The following is a 22,750-nucleotide window of genomic DNA, read 5'->3' as shown; positions in this document are numbered from 1 at the left end:
ACTAAACACTTATTTGCCCCACTGTATTCAAAGAGAGGCGAGGCAGAAGAGCAAGGTTTGCCGACTTAAAAAAAATAGCGACAGGCCCCCTATTTGGTGACATTCCAGACAGTCGCTCAATGCCTTTGTAAAAACTGGCAATGGAAGACCCCCAGCCAAGAAAGAAAAACTTCGGAGCTTTGCAACAAATATTTCCACAGGAAAGACCAAAAGAATGAATGAAAAGTTAGCGAACCCAAATAAAAAAGGAAGTGTCTTTGACAAGCTATGTATGTAGTGTCAGCAAGCTCACATCCCAGCTACTCAACTCAACTGTATTTATAGAGCACTTTCAAACAGCCATCGCTGCATACAAAGTGCTGTACAAGAAGCAACGAACACATATACAACAATAAAGCAATACATCAGTAACAAAGATGGTAGAAGGCACCAAACAGTTAAACTAAGATCAAATCTGCGTCATGCTGAGTCAAATGCCAAAGAATACAAGTGAGTTTTGAGGTGGGTTTTGAAGATGGGCAGCGGGGTGCTAATAATGTCTGGTCCGCAGACCTGAGACGCAGATGGCAACTTGTTCTGATAACGGCACAAACCTTGTGGCCGCTGAAAGAGAATTGAATGAAGCGATTCAGAGACTGCACGGTGACAAAATTGCAAGAGCTTTTGAACCAAAAGGAATTGAATGGATATTCAACAGCCCAACAGCCTCTCATCAAGGCAGGGTTTGGGAGAGGCAGATTCGAGCAGTCAGAAGAATACTCATGGCTATCATGAAAGAGTAAGTCATGAGCGACGATGGTATCCAGACAATGATGTGTGAAGTTGAGAGAATCATCAAGAAAAGACCACTGACCATCATCTCAGATGATGCAAATGACCTTCGGCATCTGACACCAAAACACTTATTGCTGCTGAAATTGCAATCTAATGCCCCCTGGTATCTTAACTAAAGACCACATGTAAGATAAGAAAACATTTTAGTCTCACAAGAAAAACATGGAGACATGTTCAATACTTGGCGGACCTATTCTGGACTAGAAGGACTCGTGAGTTCCTCCCATTCCTCCAAGAGCGCCAAACATGGTGAACACTTCACCTCGCATGTGCTTGCTGCCTGGAGGAGTGGTTGAGACCCTAACAGACTCAAACGGAATGGTACGAAGAGTCCAGATACGGACCAAGACCAACACATTGGAGAAGCCAGTAAACAAACTTCGCTTGTTTGAAAAAGCAGTACAAGAAGAAAAGACATTTTCCAGTAAAGTTAGGACGGCCCACTGAGGGGCCCTCCGTCATCTGTCAAAACAAATCGCTGATTCACGTCGTCAGCTGAGTACATGTGTGAACATATTATACATCTTTTAAAAGCTGAGTTTCTGGAGATTTGAAAAGAAATTAGAGGAACATAAGATTCACCTTTTTTCTGTTTTCAAACATCCATAGTTCAGTGACTGGAGCACTTATACAGATTCTGACTGTTCGGGAGAAAACTTCAAAATGTTATCTTCAAAAAGAGACCAAAACTATGCTGTTACTCCAAATGGTTCAAGGAAATTTACTTTCGGTGCACCTTTTTTAGGCGTTTTTGGCAAAGCTGCCCTCGGCCTAAGGGAATAGAGGTCTATGGTGGTATGGCAGCGTGGAACTCCAAGCCACTTTTTGATGGAGGTCATGACTCTTTTTTTCCAGCCTTTCTACAGTAGAGGTGGGGAACTCATAAACCACCAGGGGCCACAATGCCTGAGCTAGCAGACCAAATTGGAAGCACCAAGTTTTCAACTTCCCAGGGAGTTAGGTGGGATCAATAGATCGCAGGACAGCATTGATGTCCTTGAACAGTTGTTTCACCTGGTCTCTTTCCTTCAGGCTTGCATTGTAGCACCATCCAGGGCTTTTGAGAGGCTGTTCAGGCACCGTGGAGATTGGGTCATCACCACTGAAGAACTGCAAGTCAGCAAGCACTCCCCTCACAACTGAGATGCTGCGTGATTTTGATTGTTTGATCTTCATGCAGGCCGAGCTGATATTTCTTCGAGGTTGCGCAGCAGTCTACTGGTGCATGAGACGGTGGTAGCCAAGATCTCATCCATGTATGCTGTGAGGGCAGGGAGGCATACGTAGTTGCCAAGTCTTTGTCACCCCACAATCCATTTTGAGGCTCGAATGGTGATTTCCATCGCCATGGTGAACGCCAAGGAAGAGACTAAGCACCCGGCCACGATCCTTAAAATGTGATCTGGGATTTCACAGCTGTTTCACAGTGTGGTAGTACCCTCTGTTGGTGAAAGTCTGAGACGACAGGCAATTGTCAATACACATCTTTACACATGCGAAAATAGTGTGTTGCTTATGAAATTCATGCAGTCCATACATGTTTCAGAAAATTTTATCCTATTTTTTCAATGAACATATTTTGAACCCTTACAAAAAAAAAAAGATAAAAATCGCAGAGTTGAAAGTATCCTTCAAACAAAAATGCTGAGCTCAGAGCAAACTTATAGAGCTGAACTTCCAGCAAACAACAACTTTATGAGCTGTCATCCTTTCGGCTTTTGGAGCGTGTATCAGAGCCTTGACCGAAATGGGAAAATACAATGGAAATTCATCGCGCTGATTTTCAGCACAATTTCAGTCTTGATTTTAAAGTCCGCAAGTAGGTGTTCTGAAATTTTAATGATTGACTCTTAAATATATTCTTTATCTGTGAACAGCTTCCCATGTCTGACTATTTCCCAAGCGGCCACAAAACTTGCACAGGTAGTTGAATTTGCAGACTTCATCCACTTCTTGAATAGATTTTTCCTCAGATCAGCCTTCCACATCATTTCCGAAACAGCTTTTTTTTCTCTCTTCTCCTTCCGAATATTTTCAGCAAAGGTTGTGTGTTTACGTATTTTGGAAATGTCTTCCTACATTTGAAAATCACATTCATCACAGATCACACGAATCAGAATTATATCAACAATATACAACTCCAATTCAACAGACGAGGAGGCCTCCGGTTTAGCTGCGCCATGTGAACACATAGTTTATGATTTCAACCACCTTTGGTGGCTTAATAAGCTGTCAATGCATCTATGTTCATGTGACGGGCAGTAACAATGTCTAAACACTGTTCTAAGAAGACAGGAGGATCAACGCCGTCAGCTAACATTAACAAGGCTAACGAGGCTGTGCTCCAAAATGCTGTGCTCCGGGCTATCGACACCTCAAAGCGGGAGGTGCTAGAGAAATATAGAGGCGAGGGCTGCAGCCCAATTGGCAGGACTGAAGAAAGGTCTCTCAGTTGCACACAAAATTCAGTACAGTGGTGAAACAAATTGAGGAAAAGGCAATGAGGAATATTGGTCATTTGTCCGAATTGGACACCGGAGTGACTGCTAAGTATGATGTGATTGAAACAATGCAAACTGAGTTAAACAACATCAAGATGGAGTTGGCCATACTGAGAGACAGCTGCGAAGACGCTGAATCAAGATTTTAATCACTGTTGTAGTGTGCGCCTCTGGGGAATGAAAGAAGGTTGGGAATCGGATCAACAACCATTGATATTTGTGGCTAACATGCTACAGCAAGCTTTGGGACTCGACAACCCCCCCCTTCATTGGACATTGGCCATAGAAAGAATTGATGCTAAAGAGAGCCACAGAGAAGTGGGAGTTTACGACAGCCGACGGAGATGTAATTCGCCTGCAACAGAACTTCACCCAAGCTAAAGCCAACTGGACTCTGGCCTTTTTGGTGGGTACACAGCTTACTTGGTGGTGTTGAAGGAGTATGGTTCGGCATAAAATTCCCCGTTAGGTTAAGAATAACGACAAGAAGCAACCAGGAACCACGCTTCACAGACCCAAAAGCTATATCTGAAAAATGTAGTGTGTAAAGATGCATAACAGGTGGGCTATAGTAGATTATCTATCAGCAGCTATCTGGCTATTTAGTCACATGTGTGATGAAAGACTACATCATGCTGTGACAAGTCAATATGATGGCCGCTGCTTTTCTTTCACGGGTTATACTGTGACTAAACAACAAGGTAAGTTGATGGCCTCTGTGTGAGAACTACAGAATGGAGACATACGACAGTATGGTGGCTCACTTAATTAAGACTATCTATTCTACCCATGCACATTGGGTCCTAACGAGTTGGGTCACTGTCCAAGGTTTTGAATGCATTGGGTTGGTATATATATACTGTATTTCTCGAGTTTCTCATGTTCCTTCTTTCTGATGTTTCCATCACTTGGGACCGCTACATCCACTACAACGGCTTTCCTCTGCCCTTTATCTATGATCACGATATCTGGTTGGTTCGCCATTACCATCTTGTCAGTCTGGATCTGGAAGTCCCACAGAATCTTCGCTCTGTCATTCTCCACCACCTTCGGAGGTGTTTCCCATTTTGACCTTGGGGTTTCCAGTCCATACTCCGCACAGATGTTTCGGTAGACTATGCCAGCCACCTGGTTATGGCGTTTCATGTAGGCTTTCCCTGCCAGCATATTACACCCTGCAGTTATGTGTTGGATCGTCTCAGGTGCCTCTTTGCACAACCTACACCTTGGGTCTTGTCTGGTGTGGTATATCTGGGCCTCAATGGCTCTGGTGCTCAGGGCCTGCTCTTGAGCAGCCAGGATGAGTGCCTCTGTGCTGTCCTTCAGGCCAGCCCTCTGTAGCCACTGATAGAACTTCTTGAGATCGGCCACTTCAGTTATGGTCCGGTGGTACATCCCGTGTAGGGGCTTGTCCTCCCATGATGGTCCATCTTCCAGCGCCTCATCTTCTGTTCCCCATTGTCTGAGGCATTCTCTGAGTACATCATCCGTTGGAGCCTTCTCCTTGATGTATTCATGGAGCTTGGATGTTTCATCCTGGACAGTGGCTCTCACACTCACTAGTCCCCGGCCTCCTTCCTTTCGGCTTGCGTACAGTCTCAGGGTGCTGGATTTGGGATGGAACCCTCCATGCATGGTTAGGAGCTTTCAGGTCTTAACGTCCGTGGTCTGAATCTCTTCCTTTGGCCACCTTATTATTCCTGCAGGGTATCTGATCACTGGCAGGGCATAGCTGTTTATTGCCCGGGTCTTATTCTTGCCTTTGAGCTGGCTTCTTAGGACTTGCCTCACTCGCTGGAGGTATTTGGCCGTAGCCGCTTTCCTTGTTGCCAGTTTGAGGTTGCCATTGGCTTGTGGTATACCGAGGTACTTGTAACTGTCCTCAATGTCTGCTATTGTTCCTTCAGGGAGTGAGACCCCTTCAGTGCGGACTGCCTTTCCTCTCTTAGTCACCATCCGACGACATTTCTCAAGCCCGAATGACATCCCGATGTCGCTGCTGTAGATCCTGGTTGTGTGGATCAGGGAGTCTATGTCCCTTTCGCTCTTAGCATACAGCTTTATGTCATCCATGTAGAGGAGGTGACTGATTGTAGCTCCATTTCTGAGGCGGTATCCATAGCCTGTCTTGGTGATTACTTGGCTTAGGGGGTTCAGTCCTATGCAAAACAGCAGTGGGGAGAGTGCATCACCTTGGTATATGCCACATTTGATGGACACTTGGGTAAGTGGCTTGCCATTGGCTTCAAGTGTGGTTTTCCACATCCTCATCGAGTTCGCAACGAAGGCTCTTAGGGTCCTGTTCACCTTATACAACTCCAAGCATTCAGTGATCCATGTATGTGGCATCGAGTCATAGGCTTTCTTGTAATCAATCCAGGCTGTGCACAGGTTGGTACGTCGGGACCTGCAGTCTTGTGCGACCTTTCTGTCAACCAGGAGAACCAGTTCTTCATATCTGAGACTCTTTCCTGTATGTCTGCCACTGTTATGGTAACTGGGTTCTGTTCAGGGAAGCTGCTGTGCTCCTCTCTCAGGGTCACCAGCCATTGTGCACTGCTGTTATGTGCAACCTCCTTCTCCCATATGCCTTTCCAGTACCTTTCAGTTTCCAGTCTTGGTGGGTCAGCTCTGTTGTTAGGACCCTGCCACTGAGCGTACACTTTTGCAGGTTGTGTTGCGAACAGCCTGTTTATTCGTCTGGCCTCATTCTCTTTCGGCTTGGAGCCTTTGTTTGGCAGTTTCGAGTGCTTCAGGTATGGTCATCTGGATGTACCTCTCGGGTATCGGCCTTTTCATCACACCTCTCTGGGCCTCAGTCAATTGACTCACATCTTTCCGAGCCGCCTTGATCTTAGCCTCCAACCGTCTTTTCGTATCTCATGGCTTCCATGGTTGCTCTTATAGCCAAGCATCTCTAGGATCACTGATGCTGAAGCGTATATCAGCTCATTGGTTTCCGTGATCGTTACGGTAGGGATCGCCCTCAGTGCTGCATTCACACTTTCCATGAGACTTTCAGGTGGTACTTCACATAGCCGTTGTAATCGGTTTCTAGGTTGCCCAGCTTTCATTCTCGCCATGATCTTAGCTTTCAGGTCAGTTGCTGACTCGCTCAGCATTTCATTCATTGGGGCTGGCCTCCCAATCTCATCATCTGCATTCATTCGGGCTTGCCTCCCAATCTCTGGTATGACCTCCTCCTCTGATCTGGCAGCCTGGGGCCCTTCACCATGGAACCTGCGTTGTACCTCATCAATCTCAAGTTGTGATAGCAGTTGCCGTTTGTGGATGTTGGAACACTGAGCTACTAGTTGTTTCGTGGTCAACCGTGACTGTGGGTTTCGAAGTAGCCATTTAGCCCACATTCTCTGCATGTAACTCCTCTGACTAGGGTTGCTTGAGTAGTAGCATTCCAACAGAGCCATGTTATCGCATCTCGCCCATCTCCGCTTTGTTCCAGTAGCCCACTTTTCATCAAGGTGCTCTGGTTCCCCAGCACCTCACGCAGACCTTGTTTGGCCGGGCGACGTCTGAGCTGGCATGTCATTCATTTTACTGTCTCTCATCATTGTATGAGGTAGGCATTAGCGTGAAGGATCTTGCCCAAGGACCCACACTGGCTCATTTTTTTCGAACCACCGTCTCCCGTATGCCAAACCGATGCCTTACCAACTGAGCTATCCAGCCGCTTACAGAATGGAGACATACGACAGTATGGTGGCTCACTTAATAAAGACTATCTATTCTACCCATGCACATTGGGTCCTAACGAGTTGGGTCACTGTCCAAGGTTTTGAATGCATTGGGTTGGTATATATATATATACTGTATATATATATATATATATATATATATATATATATATATATATATATATATATATATATATATACAGTGGCGGACCCTCAGGGCCAGCAAGGCCTTCTGTGCTGGCCTAAACATTCATACAATAACATAAATTTAATTCATGTTTTTTTCATAAATATGTAAACAAAATTATTCTCTGTATTCTTTACGTCATATTATTTCCACTTAGTCGAGTAGGCTTTCAATGTTATTTTAAATAATATTGAAAGCCACTCGATAAATTCAGATTCTAAACTTCAGATTAAACAGAGCAGGCCCCTGTGCAATGTAAATGAACGGGCACAGTCAGGTTGCAATAGCCAATCAGATCACGAGTCTGCGCACCGTTGCCAGCTAGAATGCCTTTCGTCGAGACTTCGGTGATTGGATTAGCGCTTGCTCGAAGGAGCTATCACTGCATTTTAACCCAAAACGGCCAAAGAAGAAGACGTTGATCTGGTTGCTGAACTACTTTACAAACAATTTTCAAGATGGACCTTCCACGAAAAGATGGATATTGTGCGAAGAGGTCGCCCAACTCCTGCGCTAGCTAGCCTGTCCCAGCAAGGAAAAGGGTTGTCTGTCAATTTCAGATGAGCAATTATGAACGGTACCCGTGGCTCACAGCCTCTGAGAAACGCTGCAAATTGTACTGCAGGGAATGCCTATTGCTGCAACGGACCGATTTGGTGTTTGGAGCCACACTGGATTTACCCATTTAAGTTGTTTTACCAAGGCAGCAAGGAAACATCAGAGCACGGCTGGGCACTTACAAACTACGGTGCGTTTAAAAACGTTTGGGGACACTCGCGTAGATGTGCAGCTCAGTGAACAGGCACTACATTGGTGAGTAAATGAATTTTATTTTGCATTTCTTCTTGTCATTTTATTTCGTTAGTATTAAATTAATGGTAACGAAATAAAATGACAAAGATACAAAAATGTATCAAATAAATCTGCTCACCTGCAATTTATAATGGTGCATTGTGGTCACCATCGTGCACTAAAGTTCGTTCAATCTCAGCTGCTCAACATCGTCAGTTATTTGCTGTTGTATAGCCGATTCTCAAAATGCAAATGATCTGTTTACTTTGTTTTCAAAGAATAGTTTGTTTTGCTTTTGTTTGGTTGGTGTTTTATATGAAACTGCAATATTGCGCAATTTATTGGACAGACTTGCTTAAGATCACACAGCGTAATTTGGGTGGCATTTTATTTAGTATTTTTAAATCATCTATTATTTTTTGACAATATCTATAAATTTAGTTTCCTGCTCTGAATTGTGAATGCATACTTGATGGTTTTTAATGCTCCTGAAATTAAGTGCTGCTTGATGAGCCTATACTGTATTGTGTTAATGTACACTACCGTTCAAAGGTTTTGGGTCACATTGAAATGTCCTTATTATTGAAGGAAAAGCACTGTACTTTTCAATGAAGATAATTTTAAACTAGTCTTAACTTTAAAGAAATACACTCTATACATTGCTAATGTGGTAAATGACTATTCTAGCTGCAAATGTCTGGTTTTTGGTGCAATATCTACATAGGTGTATCGAGGCCCATTTCCAGCAACTATCACTCCAGTGTTCTAATGGTACAATGTGTTTGCTCATTGGCTCAGAAGGCTAATTGATGATTAGAAAACCCTTGTGCAATCATGTTCACACATCTGAAAACAGTTTAGCTCGTTACAGAAGCTACAAAACTGACCTTCCTGTGAGCAGATTGAGTTTCTGGAGCATCACATTTGTGGGGTCAATTAAACGCTCAAAATGGCCAGAAAAAGAGAACTTTCATCTGAAACTCGACAGTCTATTCTTGTTCTTAGAAATGAAGGCTATTCCATGCGAGAAATTGCTGAGAAATTGAAGATTTCCTACAACGGTGTATACTACTCCCTTCAGAGGACAGCACAAACAGGCTCTAACCAGAGTCAAAAAAGAAGTGGGAGGCCGCGTTGCACAACTGAGCAAGAAGACAAGTACATTAGAGTCTCTAGTTTGAGAAACAGATGCCTCACAGGTCCCCAACCGGCATCTTCATTAAATAGTACCGGCAAAACACCAGTGTCAACATCTACAGTGAAGAGGCGGCTGCGGGATTCTGGGCTTCAGGGCAGAGTGGCAAAGAAAAAGCCATTTCTGAGACTGGCCAACAAAAGATTAAGATGGGCAAAAGAACACAGACATTGGACAGAGGAAGACTGGAAAAATGTGTTGTGGACGGATGAATCCAAGTTTGTGGTGTTTGGATCACAAAGAAGAACGTTTGTGAGACGCAGAACAAATGAAAAGATGCTGGAAGAATGCCTGACGCAATCTGTTAAGCATGGAGGAGATAATGTGATGGCCTGGGGTTGCTTTGGTGCTGGTAAGATGGGAGATTTGTACAGGGTAAAAGGGATTCTGAATAAGGAAGGCTATCACTCCATTTTGCAACGCCATGCCATACCCAGTGGACAGCGCTTGATTGGAGCCAATTTCATTATACAATAGGACAATGACCCCAAACACACCTCCAAATTGTGCGAGAACTATTTAGAACAGAAGCAGGCAGCTGGTATTCTATCGGTAATGGAGTGGCCAGCACAGTCACCAGATCTGAACCCCATTGAGCTGTTGTGGGAGCAGCTTGACCGTATGGTACGCAAGAAGTGCCCATCCAACCAATCCAACTTGTGGGAACTGCTTCTGGAAGCGTGGGGTGCAATTTCTCCAGATTACCTCAACAAATTAACAGCTAGAATGCCAAAGGTCTGCAATGCCGTAATTGCTGCAAATGGAGGATTCTTTGACAAAAGCAAAGTTTGATGTAAAAAAAATCTTATTTCAAATACAGGTACAAATCATTATTTCTAACCTTGTCAATGTCTTGACTCTATTTTCTATTCATTTCACAACGTTTGGTGGTGAATAAGTGTGACTTTTTATGGAAAACACAAAATTGGTTGGGTGACCCCAAACTTTTGAACGGTAGGTATGTGACGTCACTGAAGGCCTAAGGTTGGAATGCACGGCCCGCCACTATATATATATACTGTATATATATATATATATATATATATATATACAGTATATATAAAAAAGGTGGAAGCCTCCAACACCGCCCCCTCTTGCGTACACCTCCACAGAGCGGGAAATACGGCGTGCTCAAGCTGCTCCTGCTCAGGAGTTTCAGAGAGAGCTGACAGACCCCTTTCCCTGCCCGGGTTGAGCGATGGCACTGCAGTGGATCTCATGGACAAAATGTTGTCACTCTTAGGCTCGGATGAGGGTGGATTCCTTTTCCTACACATTTTCCTACGACAGGCACCGCCTCCTATGTGTGCGTTGTTGGCGAACTCCGCTTATCGGGCTGGTGGAAATTATTGAAGCTGATCGAGTTCTGCTGGCTACAAACGGTTCGTCGTGCAGAGTGTGGTGGCGGATCCCCTCCTGCAAGCGACACGAGATGCGGACCCGACGGTGGTGGCTTCAGTGGTCGCACGGAAGTGGCGCGAGAAGGCCTTCTGCTTCTTCCACCAGCGGTTGTGTACCCCCCTGAACCTATGAGGCTCCGGGAAACTTCAACATTGGCGTTCAGTAGCGGCTGTGGGCTCCGGCAGAGAAAGCCAGCTGCTCTTCATCATGGACTTGTCGTCAGGAAGCCGTTTCCTGGTTGGCAGTGGGTCGCAAATTAGCCTGCTTACGCTCGCTGGCACGACTGAGACGGCAGGTGTTTGCAGGCCACTGTGTGCAGTTAACGGCTCGCCCGTTGTCAATTTTGGATCCAAGGCGTTAACTGCGTGCTTGCATGGACGCGGTTTCCAGTGAAACTTTATTGTTGCTTCAATCACTGTTATAGGCGCGGATTTTTGTGTGCACACGGACTGCTAGTGGCTGTTCCTAATCGCCGTTTGATTGACACTGTCTCTTTCTCGACTTTTCCGTGTGAAGCTGGGGGACTCGGACCATAAGGTCACGCAAATTATTTGGCATTAGATGACGTTTATCATCCATCCATCCATCCATTTTCTGAACCGCTTTTTCCTCGCAAGGGTCGCGGGGCATGCTGGAGCCTATCCCAGCTGTCTTTGGGCAGTAGGCAGACCCTGAACCGGTTGCCAGCCAATCGCAGGGCACAAAGAGACGTACAATCATACACGCTCACACTCACGCTTAGGGGTAATTTAGAGTGTTCAATCAGCCTGCCACGCATGTTTTTGGAATGTGGGAGGAAACCGGAGCACCTGGAGAAAACCCACGCAGGCCCGGGGAGAACATGCAAACTCCACACAGGGAGGCTGGAGCTGGAATCGAACCCTGCACCTCTGCACTGTGAGGCTGGAGTGCTAACCAGTCAACCACCGGGCCAGTTTTATTTCCCCAAATAAAACATGAAATTTCAGGTTTGCTTCGTGCTCGGACCTTCAAATCAAGTTAATTGGTCGGGCTCGGGCCGGTCGGGCTTTAATACCCGTGGGCCGAGTCAGGTCCGGCTGGATTTTTTAGGTCCGATCTTACCTCTTTTTGGAATGTGGGAGGAAACCGGAGTACCTGGAGAAAACCCATGCAGGCCCGGGGAGAACATGCCAACTCCACACAGGAAGGCCGGAGCCGGGATCGAACCCACGACCTCTTCACTGTGAGGTCGACAAGCTAACCACTGGCCCACAGGGCCGCCCCGATGCTTATCATTGCTTTTTCCATTGCGAAGCACAGGGTGGAGCATTCACACGGCCAAATTGGCAGTTGCAAAGGGAGAATTTGGGCTTCACCCTTGCACGTGGTAACTACAAGTGATGGTTCATGGCAGCCTTGTGGTGATTTTCGTCGACTAAACAATATTACCATGCATGCCTGCTACCCTATTCCTCACATTCAAGATTTTTCCTCACGTTTGCTGGCACCACCATTTTTTCCAAAGTGGACTTGGTCCGTGGCTAGCACCAGCTGCTTGTGCGGGCAGAGGATGTTCCCAAAACTGCAGTGATAATCCTGTTTGGGCTTTTTGAATTCTTATGCATGCCTTTTGGACTGAAGGGGGCAGCACAGACTTTTCAAAGACTGATGGACTATTGAGAAGGTCACATTAAGTTCACCTGTAAAGGTTTGAATGCATTTTAGGCACGTCCTAAAAGTCCTCCCGAAAGCTAAATGTCCCTAAGTAATTATAGAAAGACTTCCCGTAAAGTAAGTGTACCATTGTGAAGCAGTGCCACCCAATGACAGCTGTGGTACTACTGTACTGCACTACTACGACTGGAATGTCTTTACTTCGGGGCAGACGTTTGTCAAGTTCAATAAAATTGTGGTTCTCTGTAGAGCGAGTGGATATGAATGCACTTTCAAATGTATTTTGGGCTTTTCCTTTCTAGACAATTTGTCTAGAAAACAAAATATTTACTGCGCTGGTATCTTTCAGACTCACTGGAGGACATTGCCTGTTGGATGAGTGACAAGTTGATTGGTTTTGGGAGTTTGAAAAGTTACTAGCGTTGGCAATTTTACAACCACTGCGTGCACAATTGGGAGATACATTTATTTTATACAATATGGCGAATGTCAAAATCAATGCATCACATTAGAATCATGCATAATTGTGTCTGATGCAGCAAAAAGTACAATGACAAATGGATCTTTTATGATTATAATTATAATTATTATTTATGCTTCAACCTCAGACATGACCATTGAACATTTAGTAATGACCTTTTTTGTAACATCTCCTTTCCTTTGACAATACTGTATTGGACCCAAAATATGAACATGCAAATGTTCACTGTCCAATAAAAATTACATCCTACGCCTGCATATAGGAAACTCATCTGTACTGAATTGACACGCTCAACCAAATATTTACAAAACAATTTGATTGACTCAACCAAAATTAAATCAAAATCCATATGTAGTTTTTCTTTCTTTGCAAAGTACAAAAATAAAATAAAACACTTCATGAAACATGACCAGTGAATGTTCAGTCTTTTAAAAAAAAAAAAAATACAAAAGAAGATTGCCTAATGCCCAAACATATACACACACACATTTCACACACATTTTGTAAAAACATGTTTAAACTGTAATGTTATTGAAAATGTCCACTCAGAGAGTTGTGCTTAACAGAGGTTCTTTACTAGTCGCTCGGGAACAGTGCAGGCCAATATAACAGTAAGAAGATACGTTCTCTTCATATGCATGAGGTCTGTTGCCATCGTAACCCGATAGCAGCTCTTTACGACAGCAGTTCGACATGCCGTAAAGTTCAATGCATGTAGTCCTTATATGACATCGCCCTTTTTTTCCCGCTTTTTTTTTCTCAGAACAACACAAAATTACTTTCCTCAGTGCAAAAATACCTTAACATATTGAATATACAAACAACAAAATCAGCTAGTGATTATTTTCACTACTTTCAAAATTTTTCTTTTTTTCACAAAACATTTTGATCTGTTTGGGCAGCGTTCTTCGTACACACTTAGAGATTCAGTCTGTCCACTGGTCTACTCAGCCTGCCAGACCGCATGAACAGCTGTCCATCTTGCGTTCGAGGCAAGCTCGTTTCGGGAGTAGCCAAGGTGTCCGGTGGGGTTTCAGCCTGTTGGACAGTAGCTTCCGGCTCAGGATGTTGGAGCTGGGGGGGTGGAGTATCTCCAGAAGAAGCAGGCACACATAGGAGGTGGCGACGGTTGCGTCTCAGAGTCGCCCCCTTGTGCGTCTCGATGACATAGGATCTCGGAGTCGCGCCGTCACCAGTAACGACAGCCGGTGTTCCCCAAGCATCCTGGTGATCCAACTTTGTGAGAACAGAATCGCCGGTTCTCAAAAGGGGAAAGGTCTTGTACTATGACGTTGATTGAAGTGGAAGGCTTGCTTCTGTTTCTCCCTTGCATCCTTGCTTCTTACGGCAACTAGATCTGGCCATTGAGGTTGGAGATTCAACTCTAGCGTTGGGAGTGTTGTTTGAATCCTTCTCCCCATAAGCAGTTCTGCTGGACTTATGCCTGTGGTTGCACATGGGGTGGAATGGTAACACATAAGAGCGAGTAAAGGGTCTTTCTGCTTTAGAATCCTCTTTGCAATTTGTACACTCCTTTCTGCACATCCGTTGGCTTGTGGACAATGCGGGCTCGAAGTAATGTGTTGAAAGTCAAAGTCACGGGAAAACCTCTGGAACTCCCCACATGCAAATTGGGGTCCGATGTCCGAAACAATCTGGTCCGGGCAACCATCGCGAGCAAAGATTGATTTCAGTTTCAACACGACCTGTGAAGCAGTTGTCGTTGGCATTTGGAGTATCTCGATGAACCTGGAGAAATAATCGGACACTACCAGGTAGGTTTGCTTGTTGTAATCACAAAGGTCGATTGCAAGTCTTTGCCAAGGTCTTTCAGGCATAGGAGTTGAGATGAGGGGCTCCTTACGCTGAGTGTGTTTCATCTCACAGCACGTTTGACAGGACTCCACTTTCAGTTTGATGTCAGTGGAGATTCCGGGCCACTACACGGATGCATTGGCCTGCTCCCTGCATTTGGTTAGGCCCTGATGTCCATTATGGATCCGATCCAAGATGTCATCTCTCAATGGGGCCAGAATTAATATGCGACATCCTTTGTTGACAATACCTTTGTACTCTGACAGTTCGCTTTAAACTGGATAATAGTCTCTGATGGCAATAGGGACATTTCCTCCATAATCTGGCCCACCTGACTTGATGTATCTCAGGAGCACCTTCAGGTTACTGTCAGCTGCTGTGGCTAGCTTTATAGCCTCAAGCTTTTGTGGCGTGGCTGGCATGCCGGTCATGATGGTGGCAATGTAACATGCCACATTGGAATGAGTGTCACTTACCTCCATTGTGCACTGTAATGGACTACGGGAGAGTGCATCAGCTACAGTAAGAGTCTTGCCTGGCGCATATTCAGCTGGAGGCTTAAATCTCATAGGTCTCATCAAGAGTCTTTGGCAACGCATAGGAACATTATCCAGATCCTTTTTATTTATCAGCGGTACCAGAGGTTTATGGTCGGTGACCAATTTGAAGTTCTCCAGCCCAACCAGGTATTTCTCAAACCTTTTGCATGCCCAAACACTTGCCAGACATTCCTTTTCTATCTGGGCATATCTGGTTTCGGCATCTGACAAGCGACGAGAACAGCAAGCAACCGGTTTCCAGTCCCCGTCGTGTTGTTGTAGCAGCACACCTCCAATGCCATAACTGCTCGCATCCGCTGATACAGTAGTAGGTCGGTTCACATCATAGAACTTGAGTACAAGAGATGTAGACAGAATGACTTTGATATGCTTGAATGCCTCTTTCTGCGGGTGATCCCATGTCCATGTGGCATTGGACCTCAACAGTTCGTATAAGGGTTGACCCACTGTTGACAAATGAGGGATATACTTCCCCAAGTATGTGAACATGCCTAGGACACGTTTCAGATCCTTGACGTTCTGTGGCTCTGGGAGCTCTTTGATGGCTTTTACTTTTTCAGGGTCAGGTTTTACTCCTGACTTGTCAATCAGTTGACCCAGGAAGTGGAGTTGGATTTTCCTGAACACGCACTTGTCTCTGTTCAACTTCAACCCTGTCGACTTGATTCTCTCCAGTACTTTGCTTAGGCGCTCGTCATGCTGTTCTGGTGTGTCGCCATCAGTGATGTGTTCCTCAAGCCGGGCCTTGGCCTCGAGGACCGGCTCGAGGACCGAAGGTCGGTCCTTGGTCCTTGGCCTTGGCCTCGGAGTCAAGTCCTTGGCCTTGAGTTGCCGGTCCTCGGACACAACGAGGGATTTGAGCCTCTAATCCTTCGACCACAGGTATAAAGTGGGCCCGAGGATCAAAAAAAAAATCATGAAGAAATCTAACAAAATCCATCCAGGGAAACCCATGATGATGAATTTATCTGGCGCTTTCAGAGGCCACTGACAGGTGACAGTCAGTGCAACATGTAAAGAGCGGCATCACAGTTAGTTTCAATCACGGTTCGTTCCGTTCGCGATCGGCAGTTTAAATAGCATGTAAAGCCTTGCTGTAACAGTGGTGTCTTTTATTTAGTTATTTTTGCACAGTCGTCACGTTTGTGCGGTGGCAATAGAATGTTTGTTTGAACCAAGTAATTTGCGTTACAGCTGGAGTCAATAATGCCAGCACTTCACTGCCGGGTTTGACCGTTGGGATTTGGAGTCCTTTTGCTCGATTCCAGTTATGTTTGCTGAATGCTTTCTCATGTTTGGAACAATGAATATTGATCATACATAGTTTAAAATCATGGTTGATTTAATTATTTATTATGATTGTGAAGTTGAAGGTATTAAATTAATTAATGTAGTATTAGTGGTAGTGGTAATAATAGTAGTACTCAGAGAATGTTTAGAGATTCAGCCATCTCGTTACCTCTGCGTCCCACGTCCGAGACGCATAATTTTCCCACGAGACGCGCAGTTCCAAATAATGTGCGTTTTTGGGACACAAGGAAATTTCTCAGTCAAAAAAAAAAAAAAAAAAAAAAATTCGGCAAGCCTGAGGATTTCACGGTAACAATCGTTACCGGTAGCGTGTAGTTTCCGTGGCGTCATTTTAACGGTACCGAAAAATAGTTTAACCATAAAAGTCACACGAGTTGACTGTTTGATCAACGCGATTTCACTGTGCCTGTATGTGTGTTTGTGGTGTGGTGTGTGAGTGTCTTTCTTCTAATTTACTTTCGTTTTGTTTTGTTTTCAGTGTTGGGGGGGGGGGGGGGGGGAGAATGCAACAGATAACGTTATGTGCGCATACGGGTTGCTATTTTAGTCCGCAAACTGAGGAATCGCGCGGATGAAAGTTTGAAATGGCGGCGATAAAAATTCACAAAGGTCTACTAATTACGACATTTAAGAAATGGGAATGCCAGTCTGATTTTTCGTATGAATCGTCCAAAGGGCGTATCACTAAACTCACCCGGGATGTATGCACAGAACACGAGAGCAAGATACGACGAGAGGCACGATTACGAGGCAAGTTGGTCATTAGATCTATAGGCTAATCGCTATGAAAAATATTATGCAACAGTATTGGTTATTCTATAATTTACTGGTTGTAGCATGGCAACTTTATGAATAAAACATGCTTCACAAGGTGTCGTAATGCTAATGTTAACTGTTGGTAGAACTCATGATGACATGTGTTAAATTCTTTCGTCAAATTGATAGTAGATTACACATGCATCGTCTTGGGAAGAGGATGTCAAGCCACACCAATACTTACCTGTATTAATGATTACCAGTAAATTAATCTTTGCAGTGTGAGATTGTAAAAAAATACTCTGATGATGCCACATGAGTACACCAGTTTTTTAATCCTTTTTTTTTTGGAATAAACCTGGAGTACACACTGCTGATGTAATGTTCATTGTTAATGCATAGTTTTCCAACATTTACCCTTGAAACATTATACTTTTGAGTGTCAGAATTCTTGATTATGACTATCAGTCAAAATAGAAAAGTGGGTTCCCATGATGAACATTTACGGAACCCAACATTAGTTACCGTGGTTTCCCATTGGGTAATCCGACGGAACCGAAAAACGGTTACCACGAATTTCTGAAATCCTCAGGCCTGCTGCTGAATTATTTGAATTTTTGCAGCATTTGTTTATCATTGTATGTATATGTTGTTGTTTGTGTTATTATCATATGCAATTGAATAAGTAGACCGTTTCAGAATTCGAAATCTGGGACTCTCTCAATGCATAATGGGACTCATACTTTTCTGATCAGCGAGTCCCTGGGACTCGCTGCCGGTAAACTGTAAAATTATCACTGCAGAGATTACCGCTTTTTCTGCACTCACTGATTGACTTCTATGCAAAGTCATTTCTCAACTTGTCTTCCATGCCATGTCATGCCTGTTGAGTGTTGATTTACTTCATATTAAGAAACTACTGCACTAAAACATTAATTCATAAATGTATATCATATGATTTCATTTTTTTTTCTCAGTATAAATAACACGTACTCTGACTGTTCTACTCTTTGAATAAAAACACTTCATTCAAGCGTTAGGGAGTGCAAAGGGTTATGATGGAGGGTTGTTGCAAATCATGAGGACCTGCCAAGTGGTATGATAGCATTGTTTTATACATGTCCTCGGCTAGGCCTCAGCTTCAAAATCAGTCCTTGGTCCTTGGCCTTGGCCTCGGAGGCAAGTCCTTGGTCCTTGGCCTTGGCCTCGGAAAATTTCTCAAGTCCTTGGCCTTGGCCTTGCCTCGGAAAATTTTCCAAGTCCTTGGCCTCGGGTTGCCGGTCCTTGGACACAACACTGGTCGCCATAAACTACTATGTCATCCATGTAAATTGCCACTCCGTCAAGATCACTCAAGGCCTCCATCATTTTCCTCTGAAAGATTTCTGGAGCGCTGGTGATGCCGAAAGGCAGACGTTTAAACGCGTACCTTCCAAAAGGTGTCATGAATGTGGTTAACTCGCTGCTTTGTGGATGGAGGGGTATCTGCCAGAACCCTGAAGCTGCGTCAAGTGATGTAAACATGGTTGCACCGCACAGTTTTGCAGTGATTTCCTCGGTAGTTGGGAGGACAAATCTTTCTCTCTTCACAGCCTCATTTAGCTTTTTCAAATCCACACAGATGCACACTTGGCCATTTTTCCTTGGGACAGGCACCATTGGTGCGCACCAGTCTGTTGGTTCAGTTACCTTTTCAATTATCTTGTTTCTCTCCATGCGCTGCAATTCCTCTTTTACCTTCCCCAAAAGCGGCAGAGGGACTCGACGAGCTGTGTGAACGGCATACGGTTCTGCGTCATCTTTGAGTTTTATTCTGACTGGCTCTGTCATAAGAGTTCCATGCTCGCCGAATGCATTGTGCACTTCCTCAATGCGTTTCACTAGTCGCATTGCGCATGCTGTCTCTTTGCCTAGCAGGTTATTAGACATCTGGCTGTGGATCACAAACACTGGAAATGAATAGTACTTGCCTTTGTACTTTGCATTTGCCTGGAATTTTCCAACACAGTTTAGCTGACCACCAGGGCTATTCATTGGGGGGATATTGGACTGCACAAGTTTCTCTTCAGGGAACAACATGTCGAATATCTCTTTCTCCATGATGTTCAAATCTGCTCCAGTATCAATTTAAAATTTAACTGGTGTTGTGCCGATGACAATTTCTACAGTCCATTTATCACTTTCTCTGGTGGTGTCTGTGACAGCCCCAAGGAAATATGGTGTCTGTGTCTCTGCGTCCGTCATGGCTGGACATTTACTTTGCTCTCTGTGCTGAATTTTACCACATCTTGGCTCAGTGTGCTCCCTACTCACTTGCTTTTTATTTTTCCACTGCTGCTTCCCTCTAAATGCAGTTTTTGAATGTGAGATCCTGCACCGCTGTGCATGCTTCCCCTTGCTCGTACACTTGCCTCGTCACCTCCTCGGACTGGCGTACGGCCTGAACGGTTTGGGCTAGTGTGAGCTGTGACTCAAGCTGCAGTTTACAAGACATCTCTTTGTCGATGATTCCCACTACTATGCGATCTCTGATGTGCTCCTCTCTGTGTATCCCAAAGTCACAATGTTCCGACAGCTCGAATAAAGCTCGGATAAACATTTCGACTTTCTCACCGGGCCACTGTACTCTCTGGTGGAAACACGCTCGCTCATGGATAACATTCCTCTTCGGGTAGAAGTATTTGTCGTATTTTTCTAACACAACGTCGAATTTCATCTTGTCCGCTTCATCCGCAAAAGTGAATGCCTTGGAAATATTCTCTGCCTCCGCGCCCATAGCGTAGATCAAAGAGCTTACTTGCACCTCGCCGTCCTCGTTGTTCAATTTCGTCGCCACACGATAACGCTGAAACCGCTGCTTCCAATCAGCCCAATCCGTCAGGCGGTTGAACAGAAAGTTTCCCAGGGGTTTAAACTTTGCCATTATCCGAAGCTGCAGGTCCGTCGACGACTTCTGACACCATGTAATGTTATTGAAAATGTCCGCTCAGAGAGTTGTGCTTAACAGAGGTTCTTTACTAGTCGCTCGGGAACAGTCTAGGCCAGTATAACAGTAAGAAGACACGTTCTCTTCATATGCACGAGGTCGGTTGCTATAGTAACCCAATAGCAGCTCTTTACGGCATGTCAAACTGCTGTCGTAAAGTTCAATGCATATAATCCTCATACGACATAAACCAATGCTACAGTCAGTCTATTGATCATTCACAACATTTTGGTTTTCATTTCGTAAATAGTATTTTGAAAATTATTTCACAAAAATTAAGTTATATCAGAAGTGCTATTGTTTTGCATAATTATTGGGGCCAGACTGATTTATTTGTTAGACAGATGCCGATTTCGGTATTTGGTAAAATAAATATTTGACAATGGATTTTAAACATACTGTATATATTATAGAATCAGCCATCTTTGGGCAGTAGGCAGGGTACATGCTGAAAAGGTTAGTCAATGGTTTTACAAGTTAATTAATTCATCACTACAGCATGCAGTTATCCAGTTAGCTGTGTCTACAGTATATCCCCCCCCCCCCCCCCAAAAAAAAACATCTTCCCTGGATGCTCCAATTTATAGTACAGCTCAATGTTGTTATTTTGAATTTCCAAGTGAGATGCAATGGATGGATGGATTGATGTATTTTGTGTTATTCAGACAACTGAAATATGTTGGAATGTAAACATGGGTATGTACTGTAAGTAGCAGTGCTTAAATCTGTCATGCAGCGCGAGCCACGGGCTAAATGGCGAGTGTGGAAAAAAAGGTTGCATTTCAATGAAGTGTTTCTGATATGTGGACCTACAAACCGACACACCATCACGCAAGGAGGTTAACACAGCAGACAAGGGTGATCATTCTTTAACGAGATGTATTTTTGCAGCTCAAACATGTAGGGAGGAAAGATGCTGGACGTAAGATTTGATTGACAGTTGACTGGTGTGTGATTTCAGACAACACGCTTGCTGTGTTCGAGAGTGGAGACGATTTATTTTTTCGTTTGATCATTCAAATTTGGCAGAGTTGTTAACCATACTTTTTCTCTGGTGTGACAATTTAACAAGACATATTTATTCTAACTGCGGCCCGGTAGTCCAGTGGTTAGAACGTCGGCTTCACAGTGCAGAGGTACCGGGTTCAATTCCAGCTCCGGCTTCCCTGTGTTGAGTTTGCATGTTCTCCCCGGGCCTGCGTGGGTTTTCTCCGGGTGCTCCGGTTTCCTCCCACATTCCAAAAACATGCATGGCAGGCTGATTGGACGCTCTAAATTGTCCCTAGGTGTGAGTGTGGGCGTGAATGGTTGTTCGTCTCTGTGTGCCCTGCGATTGGCTGGCAACTGATTCAGGGTGTCCCCGCCTACTGCCCGAAGACGGCTGGGATAGGCTCCAGCACCCCCCGCGACCCTAGTGAGGATCAAGCGGTTCGGAAAATGGATGGATGGATATTTATTCTAAGTTTACAAGGGAATTAATTTTTCCCAATATTGCAGCCATTCACAAGCAAAAGCCAAGAACTTCAACATATATTCATTAACTTATTTGTCTTGTAATTTAAATGCCCTTCCCTTCCCTCCGTGTGTTCTTTTTTTTTCTTCCTCCCTTAAAATGGTTTTCTTTTAATATTTCCACTTCATTGTCTTAATTACAACTAATCAGTGTTAATTTTCTCTTAAATCCGGCTCTTAATATTCCTTGGTGAACAATAATCTGTCTTTTAAATCGTCCAATTCATTTTGGGATAACACCAAGGTCTTCCATACAAACATTTGAAACCATCTTAGGCAGGGGTGCCCATTACGTCGATCCTGATCTACCGGTAGATCTAAGACAGGTCCCAAGTAGATCAGAGGAGTGTCGAGTGTGTTAATGTACGCTGCACCCTAATCATCCTATCAGTCTCGTTTTCACAAAAAAAAAAATCTAAAAAAAAATAATAATAAAGCATGTAAATCTTGAATTTACGGTGGCGCGTGATTACGTCACCGGAAGTTGTTAGCGCTCAGCAGTCTGCAATTGCAGCTTGTGATCAGAGCTGTTGCATTCTATCTTTTATCGTCATTATTCTCATTCAGAGTTTGCTTCGTGTACAATTCACCGAGGGCACGGAAAAAGAATAGGAATCTAGGAGGGCACAGGGAAGCACTTTAAAATGGTACATGTGAGCTACGATAGTTAACAGGCTGCAAAAGTGCATCGCATGCCTCAGTTTCAGGCTGTTTCTCATCATGGCGTGTGTGTGTGTGTGTGTGTGTGTGTGTGTGTGTGTGTGTGTGTGTGTGTGCGCGCGCGTGCCGGTAAGGGTTGATCCCGGGAGGTTAGTTGATCGAAAAGTAGATCTTCGGGGCCAAAAAGTTTGGGCACCCCTGATCTAAGGCATGCTTGGACTAACTTAGTAGCATGTGCGAATAAGAATGATGAAAATCAAGATGACAGTAACAACGGTCAGAGCAGAAAATAAAAAGATAAGACCGGCAAAGACAGGATCAGTCAATGGGAAGACTTCATTCATCTCAGACGGGATCATATTGGAGCTACTAAGCATGTAGCCCAAACTCCAACCTACACTGGTGTTCTTCACCTGAAAAGAAGATAAG

The 22,750-nt window shown here is 44.3% G+C and overlaps 1 protein-coding gene across 3 annotated transcripts in view; it reads right to left on the bottom strand.

The window, feature by feature from the left end:
* Nucleotides 1-21,127: 21,127 nt before the first annotated feature.
* Nucleotides 21,128-22,750, bottom strand: part of entpd3 (ectonucleoside triphosphate diphosphohydrolase 3) — a 69,622-nt gene continuing 67,999 nt past the window's right edge. For all 3 annotated transcript variants that reach the window (XM_086114624.1, XM_086114625.1, XM_086114626.1), the window contains one exon: nt 21,128-22,734. In XM_086114624.1, the coding sequence (XP_085970750.1) occupies nt 22,546-22,734 (189 nt within the window). In that variant the 3' untranslated portion in view covers nt 21,128-22,545. The remainder of the gene's footprint in view (nt 22,735-22,750) is intronic.

Source organism: Hippocampus guttulatus, chromosome 6 (genome assembly GCF_054856545.1).
Source record: "Hippocampus guttulatus isolate MCC_2025c chromosome 6, RoL_Hgut_1.0, whole genome shotgun sequence".
NCBI lineage: Eukaryota > Metazoa > Chordata > Actinopteri > Syngnathiformes > Syngnathidae > Hippocampus > Hippocampus guttulatus.
This window is presented reverse-complemented; position numbering and strand designations above follow the sequence as displayed.